The sequence below is a fragment of the Ambystoma mexicanum genome, chromosome 5p, assembly GCF_040938575.1.
Source record: "Ambystoma mexicanum isolate Mex_15411 chromosome 5p, UKY_AmexF1_1, whole genome shotgun sequence".
NCBI lineage: Eukaryota > Metazoa > Chordata > Amphibia > Caudata > Ambystomatidae > Ambystoma > Ambystoma mexicanum.
In genome coordinates, this window is record NC_090930.1 from 969,035,855 (window position 1) to 969,062,866 (window position 27,012).

Consider the following 27,012-nt stretch of genomic DNA (forward strand, 5'->3'; position numbering starts at 1 on the left):
CAAGCCTATTTTACTTGATCCCCTCACTGTAGTTCCTCTTTCTAGATTGCCCTGACTACTTACCTGCTGGTACTGCTTCTTTCTGCCTAACTTTGTGTTTCACTCCCTTTTTAATTAACACAGTGCCATTTTGCTCCCACTTCATTTTTGTGAGCTTATCTTGTCTGCCAACTATTGGGAGTGGTGTGGTGTATTAAGTATTACGAGTGTGATTTTTGAACTGCTTCACTTTAGTGAAATGTTATACAACTGAAAAGTAAATCAATGTATGTTATTTTACTTGGAAACCTTGAGTCAGTGTTTTCTTGAATCATAGTAACTGCTGTCCTTTGTGTAACTATTTGATACTGCTCACTGGCTCTTGAGATAAGTCCGGCTGCTCAGCCATTGCTACAACTTTACTGTGTAGTACAGGCTTGTACAAAAGGTGAATTTGTGCTGCCACTTGTAGTCCCAATTGTTTGTAGTGTTCCCAAAGGGTACTGCATATAATTCTGCCTAACAGTCTCTGCTGTAGCCGTCAATCTAGAGAGCAATGAACTGGCTTAAGCATTCACCCAAGAAAATCTAAATAGGCAGACATTCACTTAAAGGATAGTTCCGGGACTTTTTTTTTATTGTCCCTACGGTTCGGCCATGTGTTTTTAAGCATAACTCGGTAGATCGTAGAAAACTTTCCTATGGACCTTACCCGACTTTTCGTCCATTAACGCACTCGAAATCAGCCGCCATTTTCTGATAATCCTATCATTTCCCCCCATCGCCCTGGCTCACCTGCTTTTGCGGCACTAAATCAAATCCCCCGCCCCTGAGCCTGACATCAGCAGACGCGTACCGCCCATTTCCCAACGCCAAAGCACGTTTCGTTTCAACAATCGCTGCGCCTCAGCTAATGAAGTGTCGCCATGGAAATGGCAGGACGCCTCTTTCCTCAATAAGTATAAACACACCGTTTCACAACACACAGCAGCAGATTTTCGATTCCATTCCTCTCTCTGTGTTACTTTGAGTATTCTGTGACTCGTTTCTGTGCTCTGGTCAGCTACCTTCGCCGCTTCTAGGCCTTGTGAACACCATTACCATCTCTGTAAATTATTTTACTTTCTTTACCACACAATGGCTACAATAATGCCGTATATGTACGAGCCCGAGTACACCGAGGAAGAACTACTGGAAAGGCAAGCACGCGAAAACGATGGGGATTCGGACGGCAGTTGGGAGGACCAGTCAATGGATGAAGAGCCTGGACCATGTCGCATGGACGGCGTCTCCACCTGGTGCACGTGCAATCGGTGCGAGCTAATGCCAACTGAGGAGGAGAACTGCTGCTGCCGTGAAAATTCCGGGTGCTTGGCCTACATTTCGGAAGGCGAGCCAAGTCCGCAATGCATCACCGAGCTGCCAGAGTTCAGGGAAGCCTGCCTCTCACGGACCGTGTTGAGGATGATGATGGTGCTTATGCACGAACTTCGCGGCACTGTTCGTCCGCGTAATCCGAGTAACGAGTACGTATACTCTGGTTGTGATGTCAGTGATGCCACTACTATTTCATGGTCGTCTCCCACATATAAAATTACATCTACATAGCATTCGAATGCATGTAAATTGGTTCCATATTGTGCATTTTCTAGATAGAATTTTTTTCAAAGCAGAATGACATTTTTTACCTGAATCGACAGTGATAAGAAAGTTTTGTCATTTTAATACAGTTTGCATCTTTCTTTTTCACAGGTGGTACAGGCTGGTGGCCTATCGTTGCTTCACTTGGTGGCTTCACGGGAGGCTCGGACACCGCGTTCGGAGAGTAATACCTGCCTGTGCGGTACTTGCCATTAGACAACATTTCCCCAGCGACAGTGGACAATACCGCGGATTTTCCCTGGATGTGCTGCAACCGGAACTTTACAATGTGTAATGTTTATTATTTATGTTCAATTGAAATTAAGATCTAAAATAAAACCCAACATATATTTTAACAATGGTTGTTTTGATTTTTTAAATGAATCAAGTGTGTCTCCATTGAATAGTCTTCCTGTGCCTTGTCTTCTCACACCACATGTCTCCGGCCAGCATCCTCCCTCACGCTGGCCGCCCACCTTCAATCCACATAACCGTTGAACCCATATGCAGCAGACATACATATGTTATTTTGCGGGTTGGCATCAAGCCTCCCGGCCTTGCCTCCTCCCCCAAAAATACTTACCACACCACTTTGTTCAAGCGTTGGCAATAAAAGGCCATTGGATTTTATTGATACAAAACATGGTTATAGGTAAATAATCAATATGGTTGATCATAATAAATCATCCTTTTGGGCACCGGGTACAGAGATGACCCCCTCTGGCCCGTGCCGCCTTGCCACCACAGGCCAGCCTGCTGCTGACTAACTGCCTAGGCATCCAGGGTCTCCAGGGTGAACTGCACCCATATATTCTCCTGGGAGGGTGAGGTATTTATAAACTCACCCCCCTGCCTTCCATGTACTAGATCCTGCAGCCTGCCTCTTACATGCAGTTAGATGGCCTCTCCTTGGTGAGGCCCTGCGGCAAACGAGTCTTGTCTGCACGACCACCGCCCTAATCCACCCCCCCCGCCCTATCAAAGGCAGTTCGCACCGGGGTACTTGTGCTGCCAAGTGGAGCTGTCAGGGAGCGATAAAGGCCAAGAGGTGCCAAAGACCATGTACACTTCAAAGTGGTCTATAGAGCATGGGTTGTTGTTCCCATGTCTACCTCCAGACCCTGTGTCTCCTGCCAAGCATCCACCCTCACGCTGGGCGGCCCCCTGCAAACCGCATAATGCCACGACATATACACGTCATTCATTCACAAACACACCCCTGTTTCGAATTATTTATAACCTACTTCATATTTCTAATGTGAACTTCTTTGCGCTTTGCTAGTCAACCCGTGAAGGTGCTGGTTATCTGCTCTTCGTCTCTGTGAACTTCCGTGACCACTTCGAGGAAACTCGTCAGTTTGCAACCTGTGAACTGCTCCCTGTTCTACGACAAGAAACTACTCTGATCCCTGCATCTAACTGTTTGTTCGTCAAGGTAAGGTCATGTACCATAATCATTTTGCGTCCAATTTCTTTTCGTTCAAGACAGTACATGCAAGTAACTAGTCACATGTTCTGAGTTTAGTCAAATAATTTTTCTATTTTTTTAAAGTTATTCAAATACTTATCCGCATGTGAATAACGTGTATAGTTCCAAGAACCAAAACGAACCTTGCATTGAACCTTTTATGTGTCATTTAATTTTTTAACACATTGGTATTCATAGAGAATTGTTGATCTTTACTTTTCAGAACTTTCCACAATGCCTGCCTGTTCCATTGGCGGTTGCCCTTCGAAGACGCATAATAAATCTGAAGGTACTATAATGCATGTTTTCCCTAAGACAATAGATCAGATAAGAGAATGGGTCCGATATTGCGGATATCCACCGTCTGAGCTTGAAAGTAGAGTCCTAGAAGTCTTTGCGGACAAGAGGGGTGATCGATACCACATCTGCAGCAGGCACTTTACCTCCGACATGTACTCCACATCATTGCTAATAAAGAAGAACACACCGCGAGCGAGGCGAAAATTGCTCTCAACCGCTATTCCCACTCTATTCGTCCAAATCCCTCCACTGGTGAGTCAAGTTTACGTATTTATCTCTCGGCCTTGCGGTAGTGTGTAGCATTAGCTAACAATAATTTCCCCATTTATGTATCCACTCAATATGAAGGCGGAAGATTCTCCATCCGTGTCGTTATTGCAGTCATCAGCCACTTCAAGCGCCTATCGGGTAATCTTACTTGGCTATTCTGCCACTGACTTGTTTTAGGCATGTAAATCAATAGTTTTAATTTATCGTGTGATTATTTTACCTAATGGTACACCCTTGTACTCGTCCTCTAGTCTTTGTTTTCAGTTATAATTATTGTTATCCAAAATAATGCAAGTACTGTCTTTCAGGGAGATGCTGAGGAGTCCAACGTATTGACGACTACCGTTGATGTCACTCAGATGCTCGAGGTACGTTTCCGGACAGTTCCATCGATGGAGATCATCAGATCTTGCATTCTTGTAGCGTGATTGTTACACACAATGTTTCTTTCGTTTTTAGCCATTGATATGTCCTTCTGTCGTCGCCCTCCTATGTGTCTTCTTTTTTCAATATTGTGTTCATTACTAATGAAAGTCCTATGTTTCAGGGAGTCGATGGAGCATTAGTCCAAGAAGAAGGGGGAGCATGCAGTTACCGGTCGGCGCAACAGCTTGCAGAAGTGTGCACCGCAGTTACATCGTCCCGTTTCGAGGTATGGATACTGACAGTTCGATCAAGCGAAATCATATGACGTAATTACATCCGCTATACTTCCTTCTTTATTAACGCAAGTACTATGTTTCAGGGAGATGACGGAGCTTCTTCTACAAGAACATCACCCCTAGTAGTTGATGCAGATCTCTGGGTGGTGACACTTCCAACGATCGAGCAAATCGAATCATATTTAGATATCCATTATTTATTTTAGACAACTGATCATTTGTGCAGGTCTATTTAGATGAGCCGTTGACGCCTGCACAAAGTTTATGTTCTTTTTAACAAAATCGAAAACCATACTAATGCAATTACTGTGTTTCAGGGAGTTACTGAAGCATCATCTTCAATAATATCAATGGAAGTCTATGAGGAGCCCGAGGTATGGATCTTGACAGTTCCATCTAACTAGATCAACTATGCGTGAATAATTGTCATTTGAATGTTCTACACAAAGCGTTCATTCGTGTTTTGCTATTGAGATGTACGTGGGTATTGGTCCCCAAGTACATTTTGTGTTTTCAATATTATTATACATACTAATGAAAGTTCTATGTTTCAGGGAGTCGATGGAGCGTCAGTGCGTGATGGATGTGCTTATCATGAAAATATAGTCGTTGCAGCGCAAGAGGAAGTGGAGACATGCACACACGAGTCGGAGCAACAGCGTCCTGATGTTGAAGTTCGAGGCAAGAAAGTTTCAAAGAAAATAAAGCAAAAGAAGGTTAGTGTCCTGGTCACTATATTATGTTGTTTTTCACTGTTAATAGTTCAATACTGTAAGTTGTGTTTAAACTGAACATCCCTTTTCCAATCTGTCCTCTAGTTGCGAGTGGGTGTACGAACTAGATCTACACAGAGAGTGAAGCGAACGAGAGATGTTGCTTGTCAAACCTTTTGGCAGGGACTTGAGACTGGAGATGCATCGTGCCAATGGGAAGAATATGAAGTGATTGACAACGGAGCTATACCACCACCAGCCATTGATAGTGAATGTCCTCCTGGTAGTTCGGATGCAGTCGGAGATCAATTCACAGAATCCACACCCGCAAAAACTAAGACCGCGAGAAAGTTGAAGAAATTGTTTTATTCACCCATCGCCGGAGAAGGAACAGATGTTGCAATGGAAGAGAATGAAGTGGACGACAATGAAACACCATCAATATCACTGAACATAGCGGAAGACGATATCAGAGATTCTACCTTTCATGTGAGTGACATGTCCTCAACGTTACAGGCCGAACCAGCTGGGATGCAGAGTGACAGTATAAGGAAAGAGGCCAAATTCATTGTATTCGATAGTTGTTTGATTGATATTATTATTCGGATGAAATGTGGGCATTCGGTTGGTGGGGAAGTATGTGGGGAGCCATTGATTAATGTGACTCGTGCTATTCGAGGCACTAACCTTAAAATACATGCCACCTGTACAAAATATCATCCTTTCTCATGGTCTGCACAACCCATGCTGGGGCAACTGCCAGCAGGCAATCTACTTTGTGCAGTCCAGTTCTACAAATACCAAACCGATTATCTATTTCCAGCCATTAGCGAAGCTTGGAGAAAGGAAATAATGTCTATTGATAGTACATTCGCGGGCAAACGGTTCAGGCTAGCCGGTGATGGACAGTGCGACAGCCCAGGATTTTCAGCCAAGTACTGCACCTACCACTTTCAGGACATGGAAAGTAAGAAAATTGTGAGTTCGGTGGTCGTGCAGGTGTCACAAAGCACATCCTCAGTGGCCATGGAGAAAGTTGGCTTTGTAGCATCATTGCAAGAACTACAATCGCGGGGAATGGTGATCGACCTGATAGCCACGGACAGACACGTTTCAATTGCCAAGACAATGAGAGAAGAGTACAAAAATATAAATCACCAATTTGACGTTTGGCATCTTGCAAAAACAATCAATAAAAAAATGTCGGCTGCAGGTAAAAAAAAAGATATGCAAGGTATTTCACAGTGGTCCAAGTCAATCAGCAACCATCTTTGGTGGAGCTCAAAAACATGTGGAGGGTCGTTGGAAATTCTACTGGAAAAATGGCGGTCAGTAATGCTACACTGTAGCAACGTTCACCGCTGGACCACAAACCAACATTTCCACAATTGTGAACATGGCCATTTGTCCACAGAGGAGGCACGGAAGAAGAAGTGGTTGATTCCTTCATCACCCACTCATAAAGCCATTGAAAAGATTGTATTTGATAAAACTATAACAAGAGATTTGAGGGGACTCACGGAATTCTGCCACACAGGAGATTTGGAGGTGTTCCACAATATGTGCCTAAAGTACAGGCCAAAACGATTGCATTTTGGCATGGAGGGCATGATAAATCGGACTCTTCTAGCGGTCTTGGCACATAACCATAATGTTGGCCGTCAACAAAGTAGGACGACCGGAACTTTAGGGACGCTTTGCTACAATAAGGCCTTCACTAAAAGAAGCAAACAATGGGTGATCAAACCAGTGTTTGAGGATATGCAATATGAGTTTATTGAGAGACTTATTGTTGACGTCCTAGATAGGCACATAAATGGAGTTGTGAACGAACCTGTGCAGGGGACAACTGCATTGCCACCCAACATCGCCTCTGTTCCATGTCCACCTAAAGCAGAGCTCATTGAGAAATACACATCACGGTTTAAATGATTGTAATTTGATTGTCTGTTCTCTCGAGTCTCCTCATGTTGCAGGCCCATTGAATATGTGTATCTATGTAATGTGTAAATAAAAGTGATTGCTCAGTGTACATGCAATGTGTCTATCCAACCTTGTTCATTTGCGCATTAAATTAAACCAAACAGTAATATAAATCATTTTTAAAAAAATATAGAATGTCTCCGTATTTATGGTTCTCTGGGGCTGCAAAGCACGCAGACAAAATGCAAAGATGGAGTGTAAATTTCAAGTCCTGTGAGATGGCCTTACACTGAATGTAGCTAACTAGGAATGTGTGCTCGTTCAAAGTGAAGGTCAGCTGCTTTGATTTTTTGCTCGGGTGCCGGAATTGCCCACGACTCAGTATAAGGTTCTATTGTTATTTGACCTTGACAGGCCGGGACCATCCCGAAAGACTTCTTTTTGGGGGTGTGGTGCAATAACGTAAGAAACGATAATGAATAAAATTTCAGAAACTATAGCCATTTAATGTTCGTTCATTAGAAGAAATAACGTTGGCATAGAAGGAGTGGTATTTCGGGGCTGCCCTACGCACAGACACAATGGAAAATGCAAATATAATGTAAGTAACTCTTTAGATGAGTTTATACCGCAATTTAATTACTATAGAGTAGCTTTAAAGACGGGTTAAGTTGTACTTGTTCGTTCTATGTGGCATATTGTTTTGTACCGCGCACTTGGGGAGAACCATCTCCTTTTACGGAAGCACCTCAAAACCTTCCTCTTTGCTTCTGCTTTCTCTCTCCCTCTCCCCTGCTACAACTGGTCCACTGTCTGCGACCTCGGTCCTGGGCCCTTCCACTCTCCACCTGCACTGCCTCCCTGTCAACCCCTGCACTGGGGGACTGTCTCAGTATCCTACAGTACCCCCTTCCCAGCACTTGTTCTGCACTTACCTTGCACTCGCCACCAGCTGGCCCTATGTATTTATTATTTTATGCTACTTACCTTGTACTCCACTTCCCCCCTCCCCTTCCCCTTGCACTTTTACCTTCCCCCTACCCCTGCACTTGCGCGATCTGAATGACACCTGGCCTAGTAGGATCATTGTCTGTCTTCTCCTTGTTCCCCCCCCCCTCCCTGCCTCGCCACGCCTTGAAACACTTGTGTATAGGCACGTTGCAAATGCCATATTATATCATATCAGTGACGAAGTGGTCCACTGGCGCTCAGGCGGCTCTGAAAAAGGCGGAGGAGAGGGGGTGGGTTACTGGAAATTACATATAATACCCAGTTGCACTGTCCTAGCTATGAAATAATTTCCCGACCTAATATATAAAATGAATAATTTTAATAAAGATCTGATGGTGAGACTAATTTCATTTTTTATGTTTTTCAAACAGGTACATCCTTCATTATTGTATGTGTCACGAGTACCAGACACCGGCGGATGGCTTTTTCAACCGCCAGTTGCTTCTCCGCGTGAACAACGTTACCACCCTGACCATTTTATGGGACGATCGCCAAGTACAAGTATGCCCTTACGCGGTACTAACGGCTAGATGCAACATACAGACCGTTGTGGTGGCCTAGTGCCTCGTTGTTGGAACAGCCGTGCGATTATCAGTGCGACCGAAGAGCTTATTTTATCGTAAACCAACACCCTTTGTACTGCACACGAACATCGCTTGCCTCAAGACGAACTATTTTGGATCGAGAGCAAAGAAAAATGCAAATCGCTGAATATTCTCTAAACATTTGATGTCCAATAAATGTACTTTGCCAAATGTACAATCTTGCCGTTTGCTTTTAAACCACAGTTTCATATTCCGAATTGTGGCGCTGTATTGTGAGATGATCTAAGACCCTGTGTACAGCAAAGGAACATCGCGTGCCTCAAAAAAAACTTTTTGGAACGTGAGCAAATAAAAATGAAAATCGCTGAATATTCTCAAAACATTTGATGTCAAATAAATGTACTTTACCAAATTTACAATCTTGCGGTTTGATTTAAAAGTACAGTTTCATATTCCCAATTGTGGCGCGCTGTGTTGTGTGAGCTGATCTGTGTTGATTTCCGGGTTCTGTGTGGGGTCGCGTAGAAGACGCCTGGGCGCGTTTGCCTACGCAGCTCAGTCACGTCACGGATAGAGGCGGGGAATATGAATGTTTTGATAAAGTCTGTTTCAGGGGCGGGGGATTTGATTTAGTGCCGCAAAAGCAGGTGAGCCAGGTCGATGGGGGGAAATGATAGGATTATCAGAAAATGGCAGCTGATTTCGAGTGCGTTAATGGACGAAAAGTCGGGTAAGGTCCATAGGAAAGTTTTCTACGATCTACCGAGTTATGCTTAAAAACACATGGCCGAACCGTAGGGACAATAAAAAAAAAAGTCCCGGAACTATCCTTTAATGTTTGAAACATACATAGAAAATTCAATCATGAGTATTATGAGTATTATGTATTATGAGTATTAATCAAAAGATGCTTCAGGGAATTTTGTCAACCCACTGCAAAATCATGAACAGCACAAACAAAGCTAATATTATGTAGAATCTACTTTCATATATTAACATCAAAGATGAGTCAATCATTCCACCTTCATAAAACGACTATATGATACCATTGGCATTACTGAGTGGGTACTGGATTGGTTGACCTCCATCCTCTCAAATAGACCCTCCCAAGTACAACTTGGTCCATTTCTCTCCTCCATCTCACTCTCCACCTGCGGAATTTCTGAGGGCTCTATCCTCTCGCTGTGGATCGTCAACATTTACATTGCCCCTCTCACCCACCTGATCTCTGCCTTCTCTTATCATTTTCAGTGCTGTGCTGATGACACACAGCTCTCCTTTAAGATTCCCTCCTCTTCCCCCTCTCCTTCCTCTCTCTTTCCTGACTGTCTAGCTGCTATTCAGACATGGTGTGCTTCTAACGATCTCTGCCTTAATGCCACTAAGACAGAGATCCTTCTCATTGGGACTCCTTCCCCCTCCTTCCCCCTCCTTCCCTTCTACTCTCTGGCTGCCCTCCTTGGGACCACCTCTTGTGAGGCAAAAACCCTCGGTGTCATCTTTCTCAACTCACATCGCTGACCGTGCCAAGAAATATCACTTTCAACTTCACCGCCTCAGAGGCATTCTCCCTTTCCGCACCTTCCTGCAGAAACTCAATGTCTCCAGAGCTCTGGTTCTCTCTAGGCTTGACTACTGTAACAGCCTCCTCCCAAATCAAAGTCTTTCCTCCCTCCGCCCTCTTCAACTAATCCAGAATAGGACTGCAAGACTTATCCTTAGCCTCAAACCCAGGGACTGCATCTCTCCAGCCCTAAAATCTCTCCATTGGCTCCCAGTGACTGCAAGGATCACATTCAAGACCCTCCATCATCCACAAGGATTTCTGGGGCCTGGAACCACACTACATCCAACTATCTCTCCCTTAATACCTCCCTGCTAGAGCTCTTCAGTCCTCCGACTCTAACTCTCTGCAAGTCAAATGCTTCTCCAAGCAGAGTAGGGTGGGTAGATGGGGGGTAAATCTCTCTCTTCGGCAGGGGCCTCCCTCTGGAATGGCCTTCCTGCCCCTCTCCATCTTGAGCTGAACCTCCTTAAATTTGAGAAGCTCATCAAGACCTTCCATTTCTCCTCCTACTTCTCCCCCCCCTCACCTGCTAGTCCTACTGGCTTCTAGGTCAGGTTGCCTGTATCTCCGATGAGCCTTATTGGATTCAGGCCCTCCTTTGCCCAGTCTCCCAGTCTCCCACTCTCCCCCTACCAGCGCTTTCCCTCAGGCACCCTTCTTTGACTAGCCTACTGAGTCTGGTCCACCCCCCTCCCTCGCAGTAGTTGACCCTTATTCCTCTTTCCTTGAGCACCTGCCCTCCTGGGCCTCTCTTGCACTTGCAAGCCCCATGGCCCCCTCTCCCCTACACTTCCTCCTCTTCCCCTCTTCCTGCACTTCCTGTTATTGCACTTGCACAATCCGAATGACTTGAGACCTAGTAGGACCGTCACTGTTATTTTCTTCTCTGCCAAACCACCCCCCTGGTCTTGTGGCACCTGGAAACCCTTTCTGATGTAGAGGAGCCATAAAAATGTTCAATAAACAAATTTAAAAAAACGTTTTACCTATATAAAAAAAAAAGGCTTCAGCATGCACACATGTCCAAAACAACCTTGTAGTATTGCAGCATACAGAAGTGGCTTCCTCGCATTCTTCATTGGACTGTTTTAGTAATAAACAAGAAAAGGCAGACAAAGATATATTATCATGCTACAGAAAGAGGAGCTACAAAATGCTATATATTTTGCACATGGGACAGATGTTTTCATTCTTGATAAAAGAAGGAATCTAACCCCCCTAAATCTTACATTGTGCTTACTTAAACACAAATTATATCAATTGCAAATATATTGTCATCACTAGCTCTTTGAAGACATCTGTATTACCTGCCTTTTACGCCTTGTCTGGATCCGATTGCGCAGGTGCTTTGGAACGCATTCACTAGAGCTTTGGAAGACTCCCTTTTGGCGCTTAGCTCACAGGAAACTCAAGAATAATTCATAAACAGGTACTGCATACACTGGAAGTAGTCATTTGCCAAGTCTATCAGCCCAGAACTGGTATAACTAAACATGCAGCCATAAGCTAGACTATGTTTTCTAAAAACAATGAGCTTGGTGAAATTGCCACCTACAAGAAGTGTTTTTGCACTTCTGCAATGAAAACAGCAACTACCAGGCCATGATCTAGAACCAAGTTTACCAATCAAGGCAAACAGTTCCATCATCATGTGCTCCAGTATCCTTTCTGCAGTTGAAAAGATGTTTGTGTTTGCCACAATGCATTGTGTAAATATCTAGCAAATAACCTATCTTGCACAGACATGTGTGAGAGTGGAGGAAGCGAACAACTATGTGATAATGATTCCCACACCTTGCCAAACTCAGCAGACTCTGACAATGAAGATGACTGTGAGGATATTGTTATAATTAAATGTACATAGTCTGTATTGTCATAAGCACGTATACATAGTTCTGTTATCACAAGCACGTACAATGTAACTATGACAACATCTTCGTGTATGGCTCCAGAATGTTGATGAGGTCATACATGAAGATGTTGCTGTAAAGGAAGTTGGCCTCCTGGGGGCTCCTCCAATTAAACTATTCTACATACATTACCAATGCGTAATGAGTCTTACGTGTTACAGAGAAAACACAACCATTTTTCACAAGGAAACAAAGTAAAGATGAAAGTATAGACTCATACTTGGCTGCACTGAGAGGGTTGATGGCTACATGTGCTTTTACAGGAGTAGCAGATGAATATTTGAGAGATCAAATGGTTCTGCATGTAGCAGATCCACGCATTCAACAACGTCTGTGGCAAGCGAAGAACCCGACACTAGAGAAGACAATTGAAATAGCCAGGTCAATTGAACTGGGCGAGAGATGTATGAAAGAGGTTCAAAACAAAGTTGAGATTGCTGAAATAAAATCTATTCATGATATGGAAGATGGACAACATAACAATCAGGAAGAGGATTTGATTGCAATGGTTAAGAGGTTAGTTAAGTCCGACACAAGTGATGGATCTAGACAAGAGAGAGGAGGCATGTTCAGACAGAATAACATATGTCTAAATTGTGGATGGTATAAACATGCAAATGCGGAAAGAGACTGCTCAGCTGTGTCAGCAGAATGCTACAGATGTGGACATTTAGGTCATTTTGGAAAAATGTGTCGCAACAATAGAGGAAGAGGAAGATTTAACAACCGGTATGGGAGAAATACTGGTCGTTACAATAGGGGCAGAAGTGCAACAATGACGAGCATAAAAGCATTGGAGGAAATTGGTGGTCCAAGCAGCTTGTTGACAGTCACGGATCGATTTGAAGTACAGATACTTGCCATTACACCAGGTGAAAGTGGAGTGGGACCTTGGGTTCCAATGGAAATAAATGGTATAACTTTACAAGTCATGGTTGACAGTGGTTCTCCATATACGATGGTTAATGTAAAGACGTATGTAAATACATTGAAGAAAAAGATGGAAGAGTTACAGATGACAAAAATTAAAGCGACAGGTTATGGAAAGACACCTATCAACATAATAGGTTTTGTTTGGGTACATTTAAACTTTGAAGGAAGGAAGACATACTGCAGATTGTATGTGGCTGAGAATGGGTTTTCAATAGTAGGATGGTGGGAGCAAGCATCATTGAAAATCAGAATTCACCCAGGTGAGAATGTGCCCATTTTATTTATCACCGAGAACAGTTGTGACACTGCAGAGGATTTGGCAAAGTCTTTTCCCAAGGTATTCAATGATAAAATTGGTTTACTTAAAGGGTTCGAACATCGTATCATACTCAGAAGAGATGCAAAGCCAGTTGTACATAAAGTGAGGAACATACCCATAGGCACCAGAGACACATTGAAGACTGAATTAGAAAGACTATGAATGCAAGACATAATCGAGCCCATTGAAAGTTCGGAGTGGTTGTCACTGATTGTACTTGTAAAAAAACCTGATGGATCCATCAGAATGTGCGTGGATTTAAGAGACTTGAATGCCAATATTTGGATAGATCGGCATCCTTTGCCGAATATTGGGGAAATGTTGACTACCATGAAACCAGCAAAGTATTTTACGACGTTAGACCTATCGTCGGCATACCACCAAGTTGTGCTGGAAGAAGAGTCTAGGCATTTGACATCTTTTATAACACCGTTGGGAGTTTTTAGATACAAGAGAATGCCTTTTGGATTGGCTTCGGCAGCCACTGTGTTCCAAAGGTTGATGCATCATTTGTTTGAAGGATTACAAGGAGTACATTATTTCCAAGATGATATTTTGGTGTCTGGGATGTCTGAAGAAGAACATGATGCAAAGTTGTTAGGTGTACTACATGTTCTACAACAAAAAGGAATGACACTTAAAATTGAAAAGTGCAAGATCAAGAAAGATGAAGTTACGTACTTGGGTCATCGAATAAACGCTGATGGAATAAAGCCAAAAGAATTGTTAGTGGACACCATTCTTAAAATTCCACAGCCCAAAAACAAGGACCAACTTCGGAGTTTCATGGGGTTGACAGAATACTACTCCAAATTCATTGATCATTATTCGGATAGAACTGAGAGAATGAGGAATTTAATGTGTAAAGGAATGAAATTTGATTGGTCTGAAGAATGCAGGAGAGAATTTGAACAAATCAAAATTTTAATCAACAAGGCACCAGCATTAAAGATGTTTGACTCGAGTGCAAAGACAAGAATATCAGTTGATGCAAGTAATATAGGACTAGGTGGTGTACTGGAACAAGTACAAGGAGGTGAAATTGTTCCCATTGCTTTTGCCTCAAGAACATTAAGAGGTGCTGAGAGAAACTATTCGACAATAGAGAAGGAGGCTCTTGGTGTCAAGTGGATATTAGAACATTTCAAATGTCTCATTTGGGGCATTCCAGTGGACATTAGAACAGACCATAAACCACTTGTTCATGTGTTCAACTCAAAAAACCCTCACATGACGTCTCCACGCATAAGAAGATGGACACTGATTATCATGCAATTTAATGTGACCATAAAATACACTCCAGGAAGAAACAATGTGGTAGCCGATTGTTTTTTTCGCCTACCATGTGAGGGTGTCATGGCCGATTGTGAGGACAGAGGAGATTTAACGGAAGAACAAAACATGGATTGCATCATAGCTCAAGTGCATCCCAGTTTCTCAAAAGAGGAATGCATTGAAGCCAGAGAATGTGACCCTGAACAAGGAATGTTAAGACCACCATCGAAAATGGTTGGAAAGATACTGATGACAATCTGAAATCCTGGGAAAGATTCAAAGATGAATTGTCAAGTGATAAGATATGTGTCTATCGAGGAGAACGCATAATACCTCCGGCAAACTTGAGAAAGAGGATTATGGACATTGCCCATGAAGGCCACATGGGTAGAATGTTGACAAAGAAGAGTAAGGGAAGCCTACTGGTGGCTTAACATGTGGGGTGAAATGGAAACTCTAGTCAGAGATTGTACCGCATGTGCAGTAAGTGACAAGAGCAAATCGACATGTGTCACTCCATTACAGCCAGTAAATATTCCCAGTACGGTATGGACAAAACTAGCCATTGATATAGCTGGATCGTATGAAACATTGGGATCACAAAAAATGTATTTAATAGTCTTGTTGGATTACACATCCAAATGGGTGGAATGTGGTGTTGTTGAGGACTCGGTATCGGCTATCAAAGTCGTGAAGTTTTTGGAGGACATTTTTAACAGAGAAGGAGAACCGCAAGAACTTGTGTCAGATAATGGAGCTCAATTCATGTCCCTGGAAATTCAAATGTTTTTGAAGGATAGAGCCATTAAACATAGCACTACGGCATTGTACCATCCAATGGGGAACGGTTTAGTGGAGAGGATGAATCGTTTCATAAAGGGAATTATTCAATCGGCCGTTGTGAATGGTCTACCATGGAAAGAGACACTCAAGGAAGCCCTCAACACATACAAAGTTACACCACATTCGGTGACTGAGGAAGTTCCATTCACGTTGATGAGAGGAAGGATATCTGCAAATAGGCTTAGGCCTGCTTGGATGATGAACAAAAGTAACAAAGAGATAAACCTGGAAGAGATTGTCAAGAAAGTGAAAAAGAAACAAGAAGAGTATAAAAGTTATTATGACAAGCAAAAACATGTTCGGGAGAGTCAAATTGTGAAAGGTGATTGGGTGAGAATGAGAGAACCAAAACGCATGATGAAAGGAGAGTCAAGATTTCGTCCTCCCCAAAGGGTGATAGAGTGTTCAAAGAAATCAGTGATTTTAGAGGATGGCAAACAATGGTCATGTGATGATATAGTCTTGGCAAAGGATGAGGAAGTGATGAGAAACGAAAGAGTACGAGATATTTATGGAGAGACATTTAAAGATAAGACACTCAAAGATAAGTTTGATGAGTCATGTATGATGTGCAAAGAAAGAACACAGGGAAAGAAAACACAGGAAAATCCCCATGTGAAAAGAGATGACAATGAACAGCCAATATCAAGACACAGGAAAAGATTGTGGAACCATAAACAAGACTATGTATACTATTAAAAACATGAGCACTGATGACATGGTTCCAGGATTATGTTACACATCCTTGTAACATGAAGATCCCTTGTATCCTTTATTTTGATAACAATTTAAAGTTAAACAATTTATATACTATATAAGCATAGCAGGAATGTTACGTCAGAATTTTTCTACATTTTAAATTCATTATAAATTGAATTTTATTTAGAAAGGGAGATGTGAGGATATGGTTATAATTAAATGTACATAGTCCGTATTGTCATAAGCACGTGTACATAGTTCTGTTATCACAAGCACGTGCAATGTAACTATGACAACATCTTCGTGTACGGCTCCAGAATGTTGATGAGGTCATACACGAAGATGTTGCTGTAAAGGAAGTTGGCCTCATGGGGGCTCCTCCAATTAAACTATTCTACATACATTACCACTGCGTAATGAGTCTTACGTGTGACAGAGAAAACACAACAATGACGTCAGCAAAGAGGCTATCGGTCACAAGTAGTGACCTAATAAAGGACACTGCATAAATATGTTATATCAAGCTTAGTAATGCCACCAGTTCAGTCCTAGTATGTAATTATTTTTCACAAGTCAAAATAAAGTAGCAAGTACTCAATTTTGATATTAATAGGTATTATTGCCTGGTGACCATCCAATTAAAACTACAAATGAGCTTTCACAGTAAAAATATGGAATCCTTTCAGACACCATTGACGTCAAAGTGAATGCTATTATAACCAGTTTTAGGTGTGACAATATTTTTAAAATGAGACTGTAGATCGGAGGTTTGTAACCTGTGGCTCTCCAGATGTTTTGGACTACGACTCCGTTTATCCCTCACCTTTGACTATGACTGCAAGGGCTGATGTGATTTGCAGTCCAAAGCATCTGGAGAGGCAAAGGTATTCACGCCTTGAAGCACTTGTGTATAGGCGCGTTATAAATACCATATCATATATTAGATATTGAAGATTTTGTGAACTTCATTGGTGGCCATCTGGATGACATCATCAAGCCTATGGGCCACGCACGGTAGAGTGCCACTATGGGAATTATTCATCTATTGGTACTTTCTGATGACACAAGACCAACCCCACCTTTTCAGAACTAAAACTTTCAGACCATTATAAATACTCTCCAGCTAGGAGGAACCCAGTGCTGTTGTCACAGAAATGGAATTACAGGCTGGCGTAAAACTATTTGGTTTTTACAAATGGAGCACGCTAGACAAGTGACCATGGTAATCCAGACCGTGTGCCAATTCTGCCTGCAAAACCCGAGAAAATCTCCCAAGTGCAAAAAGCAGAGTAACACTTTTACCCCTGCTTTAAGCACCCATTATTTGCCCTCCAAGGTCTGCAAAAAGAAACCCCCGGAGAGTGTGTCAGGTGATGGCTCTGATGTGTCATAGTACAATCTGCAGGGTGGGGTCAAATGCAGCTCTGCTGCAGAGTTCCCAGAATTTACAGAATAGCAGCCCACTCAGGGGCATTCCCCCCAGGACCTGCCGTTGCACATTAGCATGGTGTGCAGAATATGTAACACAGTCCCTTTACTGGTGAGAACAAATACAGTCAGTCACAATAGTATCAACATCTGCACTGTGCATTGTCAATCCTAAAATAAACAGTGGATGTTGGAAAATCAACTATTGATAAAGCTAAGCATGGTATAAGAATCAGAAGGCATTTTATTGAAACTTTATATAAATATAATTCTCTTAGCATGTCTATACATTGGGAACTGGGTATGTGCAGAAACATCGTAATTCTGAGACCGTCTAAAGTTCTACATGGCGATGGCCCTTGGAGCCCGATGGAGGGACTGATGTTGCAGATATACGACAGCAAAACAAAAGAGGTGATGGCTGGAAGGTTTATCATTAATCTTAACCTCCGGCATTGCTCTGGCCTGGAAACCCAAGCTACTCCTCACTGATGCGGCCCAACAAGGTCAAAATGCTTGTGGTCTCGTGTAGAAGGGATGTGCTCCACCAGTTCGGGCTGGCCTGCCCCTTTTGGGGTGGGACCAAGCCTGATTTGCACATGGTTTTTCCCCTTTTATAAAGGCTTGGCAGGCGAAGAACAGTGGTCTGGAAGGTTACCCGTAGCAATGCCAGAGCTTAATCTTAATTCAAACCTTCCAGCCATCACCTCTTGTTTTGTAGATATACTGTCTTCACATTCAAGTCTTGAAGATGTCCAAATCATTATATATTGATATTTTATTTGTATTGCGGTCGCACACAAGTGTTTCAGAGAGCGACAAGGCAAGGGAGGGAACAAGGTAGAACAAAAACAACGATCTTGCTAGGCCCAGTGACATTGAGAACGTGCAAGTGCAAGGGAGAGGAAGAAGGGGAAAAGTGCATGGGAGGGCGTTTAGGGGGGTGGAGGGGGCGTACTGAGCAAGGAGAAAATAAATAAAACAATAAATGAATAAATAAGAGCAACAAACAGAGGTAGTGCAGTCAGCAAGTGGCAAGTGCTAGTTATAGGGGAGCAGACAGGATGTGCCAGATAAGTGAAGAAAAACAGGTGGGGGGGCTGTAGGGTTACAGATACAGACCACAGTGCAAGAGACTGCCAGAGTGAGCAGGTAACTCGGACAAAAGTAAGAGGGTGACCAGGTGCACAATGCCAAGACAGAACAGGTCAGCAAGAGAGAGGAAGAGAGAAGGCAGAAGGAAAGAGGAAGGTCTTGTGGCGCTTCCGGACCCATAGATATGGTTCAATGTTACAAGTGTTTTAATGTTAGGGTGAGTGTTCTGAAAAATGAAAAGAGCAGCAATCCCAGTGTGTATTATGAACTTCGTGAATGAATCCCATAACTATTTCATCACAAATTTGTCAAATATGAAGATCTGTCATAATTATAAAGTTCTCAAAATGTTTGACTTTCCGCAAAACAGCTAGGAGCCATCGTTGGTGCTATTTGTCTGCTTTCCCTGTCTCCTAAGGTTAATTCGAAAGAGTACAATAGTCTTGCAACAGACTAACCATCTTGGAATGATAACCTCCCATCAGATAATAATGCATATGGTTATTCTATATGTGCTTTGATTAGTATGACAAAAGTGACATTTCTATGACTTAAAAACACACTGAAGGTAATAATTATAAATTAACTTTGAAACTTTTTTCAAAAGATCCAATTAACAACTTTAGTACAATTTGATGATATCCTTATTTTTACTAGCTGCTATTGTAGAAAACTAAGCCCTCTTCCATCTCAAGATACAGTTGTTTTCTTTCTGGTCATGAATTTGCCAGCAAAGAATGGGGTGGCTCCAGCAAATGCACAACTGGCAATGTGACTCTGACTCACTCAGAGAGAGACAGAGACTAAAGGCCTAATTCATGGAATGTTTGGCGCGGTGCAAAGTGACTTTGTGCGGCCAACAAATAAGTTGAATCGGGACTAAATCACAGAGCGGTGCAAAGTGTATTTTTGCGGTGCAATGTCACTTTGCACTGCAAAAGTACACTTTGCACCACGCTAAATGGGCCTAAATCCCTGAAAAGCAATAAATAGCGCAGACTTGGAGCCTAGTTCATGGAACGTTCAACGTTGTGCGAACAGTACTTTTGCAGTGCAAAGTGACTTTGCTCTGCAAAAATAAACTTTGCACCGCTCTGTGAATTAGGCCCGGTTCCCTGTGTTTTGTTGACACACAAAGTCACTTTGCACCGCTCTGCATTAGGCCCGGTTCAACGTGTTTTGTTGGCATGCAAAGTCACTTTGCACCGTGTTAAACAACGTTGCATGACTTAGGCCCTAAGAGTAAGACTGAGAAAAACAGAGCGAGAGAACGAGAAGGAGAGACAGAGAGCGCGTGTGAGAGAGAGGGAGGCCAGGCGAGGGGAAGGGGGAAGAGAGCGTTATGGTACAGCTGCACTTCTACATTCTGCCTGGTAATAAACGGCGCTGTGAATACGATACTGAAACCATCCATTTGTTACCAACCTGCCAGGAGGCTCGTGATACTCAGAGCCGTGCTCTGCATCTTCTGCAGCAGCTTCGCGTGCACAGGGTCCACACTTGACTTCAGATACTGGCACAGATCTAAAAAACTAAAACAGGTACATATATCAGCAATACCTAATAGATCGATGGCAAGCCCCACATCTAAATGACCTTACATTGTGCACCCTAAATTATTTTGTTTAAACGACACATGGCAGTAACGACCAAAGCATGGATTAGGTTATGGCCACGCGAATAATGACTTTTGTATGTGTATCCCATCCGAAATAAAACGTCAACCTGAGTGGTGGTCTTCTAGATATATGTATGTGGTTGTGGCTTAACTGGTCTCCGCTAATAAATCAAATGAAACACCCTATAGACGCATTTCATGTCAACATTGCAACCGACAACCCAACTATATGTTGCAGTTTACTAATGGGCTTCCAATCCGCAACTCGGTTCTGCTCATCCAGAGTAGCATCAGACCTCATCTGGGCAGTTTCCCAGGTGAATCACTGATGTCACTGTCGGGATACCATCAGCAGGGATGTCATTTGGGGGCTTATAGGAGTTGCAGCCACGGCCCCTGTGGTCTCCATTGCTACCCCCAGTATTTAAAAAAAATATATATTTATTTTTCATAGAAGCCCCTCGGCCAGGGGACCCCAACCTTTTGTGCACAATGAGCAAAACGTGGATATCAAATGAAATGGTGAGCAACGTCCACTGTTCGACAGAACATATCAGCACTCAGTTGGCGTAAAAATGATTGCAACACAAATTAGCAATGTAGAAAACTTTTAAGACTGCTAATAGGACATCTTAATTTGCAGTACAACAGTGATCTAGACCACGTGCAATACTAGTAAAGTTAATCTGCAAGGCCTTTAGCTTCATTTGACAATAAGTAGTTGCTTACAGGAAATGTTAAGGAACTTGAGCGCCCAGTAGAACCTTTTTAGACAGATGGGACCAGTCAAGTTGTTCAAAAATATTGTAGTGCTAAATACATTTTACCAGTGGCTTCAGTTTCTCGAACTAAATATTTTTAAGAAATGTAGTGCTAATGTTCGGACAATAAAACTGGTCATAAATGGAAGGTTGATTTTCAGGTGTACTTTGGAATTTTGCCCAGGGATTTTCTGGGATCTTTAGTGGAAAATGGTGTATTCCTAAGCCTACAAGACCAGTAATACTGTTTCTCGGCCATTGATTACTGTATTGTGGATTGTTTTTTATTCAGGAATGTTGGAAATTTTGTATTTCTGATTGAACAGGGAGTGATCACTATCCACTTGAGTGAATTTTCCAATAGCATGGGGTAGGCACCAAGATGATGTCTGACAGCCGGAGAGGCTGGTTGGCGATGCGTAAGCTTGATAAGGAGGCATTGGAAAGAACTACCAATTCACAAGAAATTAAGATATTCTCTTAAAACTGTTAAACAGTTCAGAAGCCACAAAGGAAAGTGCCGGTTTGTTTTTTGGTTGAAGCTATCCAGGACTGAGCCATTGGCAAATCGTGTTCCCCAGTTCAGGAGGTCGAGTTTATAGAAAGGGATGCCCCATGGTTTGATGTAGAATCTCGAATAGGAATTGGAATCATGATTTAATAAGTGATGTGTACATGGCTGGCCAGATCTGTAGTTTCAAACGGGCATTTAAAAACAGCTTAAAGACAAAAAAAATTATGTATTGAGAAATAATAGGATCTTTTTCGAATTACATCAAATTGTTTAATGCAATTGTCAAGACAGGCATTATGCCATCTCCTTGAACAAGTAGTACTTGGACCATCAGCCCCCCCCAAGTTTATAGGCCAATGTCCTTACTCGACATTGGCAGTGAGATATTTTTCACATGTTTTTTGCTCAGACTGGAAGAGTAGGCTCAAAGTAACCATATTTTGAAGCCATCCAAAGCAGGTGTGGGGGCGGGCTTAGTAGAGTGGACCACGGCTACCCTCCAAGAACCATCATGGATAAATATGGTTACGGTTAAGGGAGGGAGATTATTTGTGGTTTTTTCAGATTTGAAGAAACCATTTGATTTGATTGATGGTAACGTCTTGTGGCATAATTTGCATTTTATTGGGTCCCTAGTTGATTAAATATTATCTGAATGTGACAAGCAGACATCTGTCCCATATGCACGATGGGGGATTTATACATTGTTTGTCACCCACCAATTAAGGTGAAAAGCAGCGATGTCAGTTGGCCCCAATTTATTCCTTTCGAACTTTGACTCTAGTACGTCTCCTACAAAAGTTAACCCACCCTCTCTGAAGGATACATTTTATAGCATGCTTCTTTATGCTGATGACCTCGCCATTTTGGACTTAATGCCGGCAGGTCTGCAACAGGGCCTGCTTTACACAAATTACTATTTTGGGAGCTATAGTTTTAAATTAAATATGAACAAATTATGTTGTTCGGGAAAAAGGGTTAAACTTAGTAGCTGTTTTTTAAATGAATGTAGAGATGAGGTGGTCTCACATTTATTTAAGCCTACTCTTCTCAAAGAGCGGTGCTTGGGTCAATCATTTTAAGAAGATGGAGGAAAGGGCATCATTAAGTTTTAAAAGGCTTTTAAAAATGTTATTTCAAGTCTGCTGCATTCAGATTAGCCGGTCAAGTGGCACAGCGAGTACAGCGCTTGCTTTGACATCGGTGCAGAGCCTGCTAACGCAGCTTCGAATCCCGGCATGGCCAAACTCAGCCTTTCATCCTTCCGAGGTCGATAAATGAGCACCACACACCGTGGGTAATAATAAGCAGCGCTCAGATACTTGAGGGTTCGTAGTGCTATATAAATGCAAAATTATTATTATTATTAGATAGGACAAATGTGTGGAGTTATATAAGGCAAAGGTATATTCCATGATTTTTTTATGTCAGCGAAATCTGGAGTAGATAAAATTGCCATGTTCTGGAGGGGTCGCAACACAAATTCCTGTGCCAAATAGCAGGTCTAGCTGCAGGGACACCTGATAGCGCCTTATGAGCTTAATTAGGGGTATTCAGTTTGAAGGTGTTGGCCAACTTAAGATTTTAAACTTCTTTTTTTAAAGCACATCTAGGATTTTCTGAAAATCATAAGGTTCATTTTAGTGTAAGAGTGATTGCAGCCTCCCTTGGTAAAGAAGAATTCTTGGGGTACGGGGGATTGTAAGGCACCATCCATTTGCATAGGGGGTGGGATATAACAGAATTTGGCACATTAAGTCAACTCAAAATAGCTCTTAAAGCAAGAGCTTGTCCAATTGGGAGAAAGGTACAAGTCCAAAATATACATAAGCTGCCCTCTTTAGCTTTACATGCAGACTTACGTATACATATTAGACGGCAAGGAGAAATCTGTGAAATAAGATCCCCAGAATGCAGGAGGCCAATGCTAAAGGAACGTTTAAATTTACCCAACCCTCAATAAACGAAGAAGGTGTGCATGAGGAAGCACAAAGTGTGCCTGCACAATGGGAATCGATAAAGATTTGGTTCAATTTCTGTTAAATTGTCATTGTTTCAGTGTTTGGCATAAGCATGGACATGACTTGAAGCTATGTTTTATCTAATTTATTGTAAGGGTCATGTTTTTATATAGCTTGTTTGAATATGTTAAAACTGCTTTTTTATTTTGGGCTTGTTCTATGTGAATTGTATAAAATATGATGTATGTTTTTAAATGTTGCTAACTTAATGGAGAAAAAAGATTAATTAAATATCGATTGGGTAATACTGTCCATTACGTGGCAGGTTCCGCAGATCACTTCACTGGGGCTTTGGAAATCCCTCCTAAGAATTATGTTGGCATGTAATGGCAAATAGAGTATTTTAAAGCACCCGGGGCCTGTTAGGTTATGGGTGGTTAGGAATGAAAATAATATTTTTCTGAAGGCTTTGGGACGGCTTTTCTCTGTCCAAGAGGAGTTTTACACAAAACCTGGTTGCAAACTTAGGCCAAAACTTTGAGCATTTGACGACTACTTCATCGAAGTGTGTGGTGGTGTTAACTAGGTTTTTGGATTGTCTTGTTAATTTATACATATTAACAGTAACTTAATTGGATTTTAATATAGGGCAAATTAATTATGAAAATCGTGGCATGCATTTGCCTTATCTGCCTATTATCCACATGCCAAATGGACAGAGTATTAAACGGTGACAATTTTCCCACTAGGACACTATGTGATAATAAACATAGGTGATACTAAATGTGATATTTCAGATAACTATAGTGCATTGTGGCATCAAACGCAAACCTCACTTGTACAAAAAGCAGGGCTTGCAAATGATTTAATAAAGGAAAGTATGGTATGCATGCCACTTATTTGTCCATTATGCTCCTACTAGCTGTACAAAAGGAACAGAACATGGCCATTTTCTCCACGACACAAAAATGGGAACATGATTCATTTATTTTGCTCATTAATACATTTGTCAGCTGGACAACGTATCTGACAGGGTTTTAACAATGACAGTGCTATAATAAGCAACAACATGTACTGAAAAATAATTTCAATGGTGGCAACAAACTCAAATCTTGCAGTTTGATTGGCCATTGAACATGTGGCTGGAACGATGTAATGAACGTTGTCTGAGCTTGGTTTGTCATTCGACTTTTGTGTAAAAACACATTATTGGTGAAAAGACGCTATGGGCTGTAGACTGGAGTGAAAAACAAAGACCAAACCCTAAGGTACATATGCAATCAAAGTCCCTCTCTGGGCTACCTAATTTCACTCCGCCATACCTGAGAAGGTTTCTGAATGTAAGCTACAGGGACCTATTTCTCAGATTTCGACTAAACATACTTCATACTAAAGTCATGCTCTAGGGCCCTTGGAGGATGATTAAGCTGAAACCTTGAACCATCTGATTCATTTTTTCCCAGAATTGAGAACTCAGAGAACGCTCTTAGTGTACGAACGAATGAGTAAACATTTCAGGACAGATGCAGAAGCATGGTGGGATGCTTTATTCGGCGGGGCGGGGGGCTGATGTGAATCTTATCTGCATACTGGTAAAAATCCTTGAGTTGATCTTTCTGAAGCAACAGTTTGAAATAAACTAAATGCTTAATAATAATTAAAGAAAGAATATCTTGCATCTACAAAAATAAACACACTGGAACCGCAGGATGCTAATTTCCCCTTATCGTCGCACAATCCAGGACTCTGTCCTGCCTATACTGCTACTGAGGTCTCATACCTTCAGCACCCCCATCTAGGCCTCCACACCATGGCCCAGAGCAACTGGCGAGCACCATTTTAGGGCACCGCGAGCAGCATGTTGCTCCCGAGCTACACGCTGGGGATCCCTGCCCTGGGCATTGGTGTAGCAGGGTCTTCAGCAGCTCCCACAGCGCAGGGGTCCCTGCCACACCAGGTCGGGGGGCTGCAGTCCAGTCCTTACTCAGAGTGAAGACTGGACCGGGGCTTGCAGCGCGAGTAGGGGGTTGAGCTGACTGTGACATGTGGCACGTGTCACATGTCACATACAGCTTCAACCCCTTTTCCTGTGGCTTCCATGCCGCTCATATAATGGAACCAGGAAGATCTCCCAGCTTCCTGGTTCCTGTTTGTGAGCAGCACAGAGGAGCAGAGGGTGGGCTGGAGTGATGGACCGAAGCTGTATAAAACAGGTACAAAGGCTACATGTGATGCGTATTTTGCATATGTGAAGTGTGTGTCAAATGCATTTATATGCTATTGGTCAGTGAGTGGTGAGTGAATGAGGAGAAATGTGATAATGTGTTTTTTAATGTTCTGGGTGGGTGGGTGTGTGTGTGCCTGTGTAGATAATGCGGTGAGAGTGGATGTAAGAAAAAGGGTTTCAGTGAGTGACTGGTGGGTGAATGAGTATGAATGTGATTGTGTGTTTGAATTTTCTGGGAGGATGGGTACATTCCGGTGTGGAGAATGCAGTGCAATTGGACATGAGAGGTTTATGGGTGAGTGAGTAGGAATGGGAGTGTGTGTGTGTAAATGTTCTGGGGGGGTGGATGCCAGTGTGAGTATGTGAGAGAAGGTATATGGGTGAGTGACTGGTGGGTGAATGGGTATGAATGCGATTGTGTATGTGAATGTTCTGGGTGGGTGGGTGCATGCCCGTGTGGTGAATGCAGTGTGAATGAATGTGAGGGGAGATGTATGGGTGGGGGAAAGCAGATGCCTGAGTGTCTGGGCGTGTGTGCGTGTGTAAGGCTCTGGGAGACTGGGGAATCACTAGAACATTTTGACACATCCTTTATTGACTTTGCATGTTTTACTGGTATTTTCGGGCAACGCCAAGTTCATGTGTGTCATTGCTTGGCTACACTGGCATTTTGTAACAGCCAGTCTAGCCATTGCTTTCTGTGGCATGACATTTCTTACTGAGCATCTTTGATAAAGCAAGCATGATTAGTAGTACCTCGCTAGACTGACGTTTTGGTGTAGTGGCCTGTATATTTCTTACTGTACCATGACATTTTATTAACCGAGCATCTATGATTAAGCAAGGATAAGTGTTCTTATGGGTCTAGACTGGCTTACATTGGAACCAGTTTAGACATGTTTTCTTATCGTGACATGTCACTTTTAATGGCCAAACCAACAGGACTATTTTCTTTCATAGGATACTGGCATATATTGGCAGAGCCAGTTTTGTGCGTAGTGCCATTAATGATACTATAAAAACATTTCAAACTGAAAATGAGTATGTTCTTATATGGGCATACTGAAGCCAGCATGGAAATGCTGGCTTCAGTATGCCCCACCCCCCCCAAATGCGTCCAACAAAAGCCTGACCAGGTGTGGTCCATTCTCAGGCGGATGGCCAGAGGCTCCATCGCTAGCGTGAATAGAAGAGGGGACAGAAGACAGCACTGCCTCATACCCCTCTCCATAGGAAAAGCCGGGGAAGTAAAACCCCATTACCCTAACCTCCGCAGCTGGCGATGTATACAGCAATCGCACCCATCCCATAAAGACGTCTCCAAACCCCATGCGAGAGAGGACAATGCAA

The 27,012-nt window shown here is 42.6% G+C and overlaps 1 protein-coding gene across 1 annotated transcript in view; it reads right to left on the reverse strand.

Annotated features, from left to right (window-relative positions):
- The window catches only part of ABCA13 (ATP binding cassette subfamily A member 13), a 2,251,223-nt gene that overhangs the window by 2,131,030 nt on the left and 93,181 nt on the right, over positions 1 to 27,012 (reverse strand). Inside the window, exon 5 of the mRNA XM_069613428.1 lies at positions 20,007 to 20,113. Within this exon, the coding sequence (XP_069469529.1) occupies positions 20,007 to 20,113 (107 nt within the window). The remainder of the gene's footprint in view (positions 1 to 20,006; positions 20,114 to 27,012) is intronic.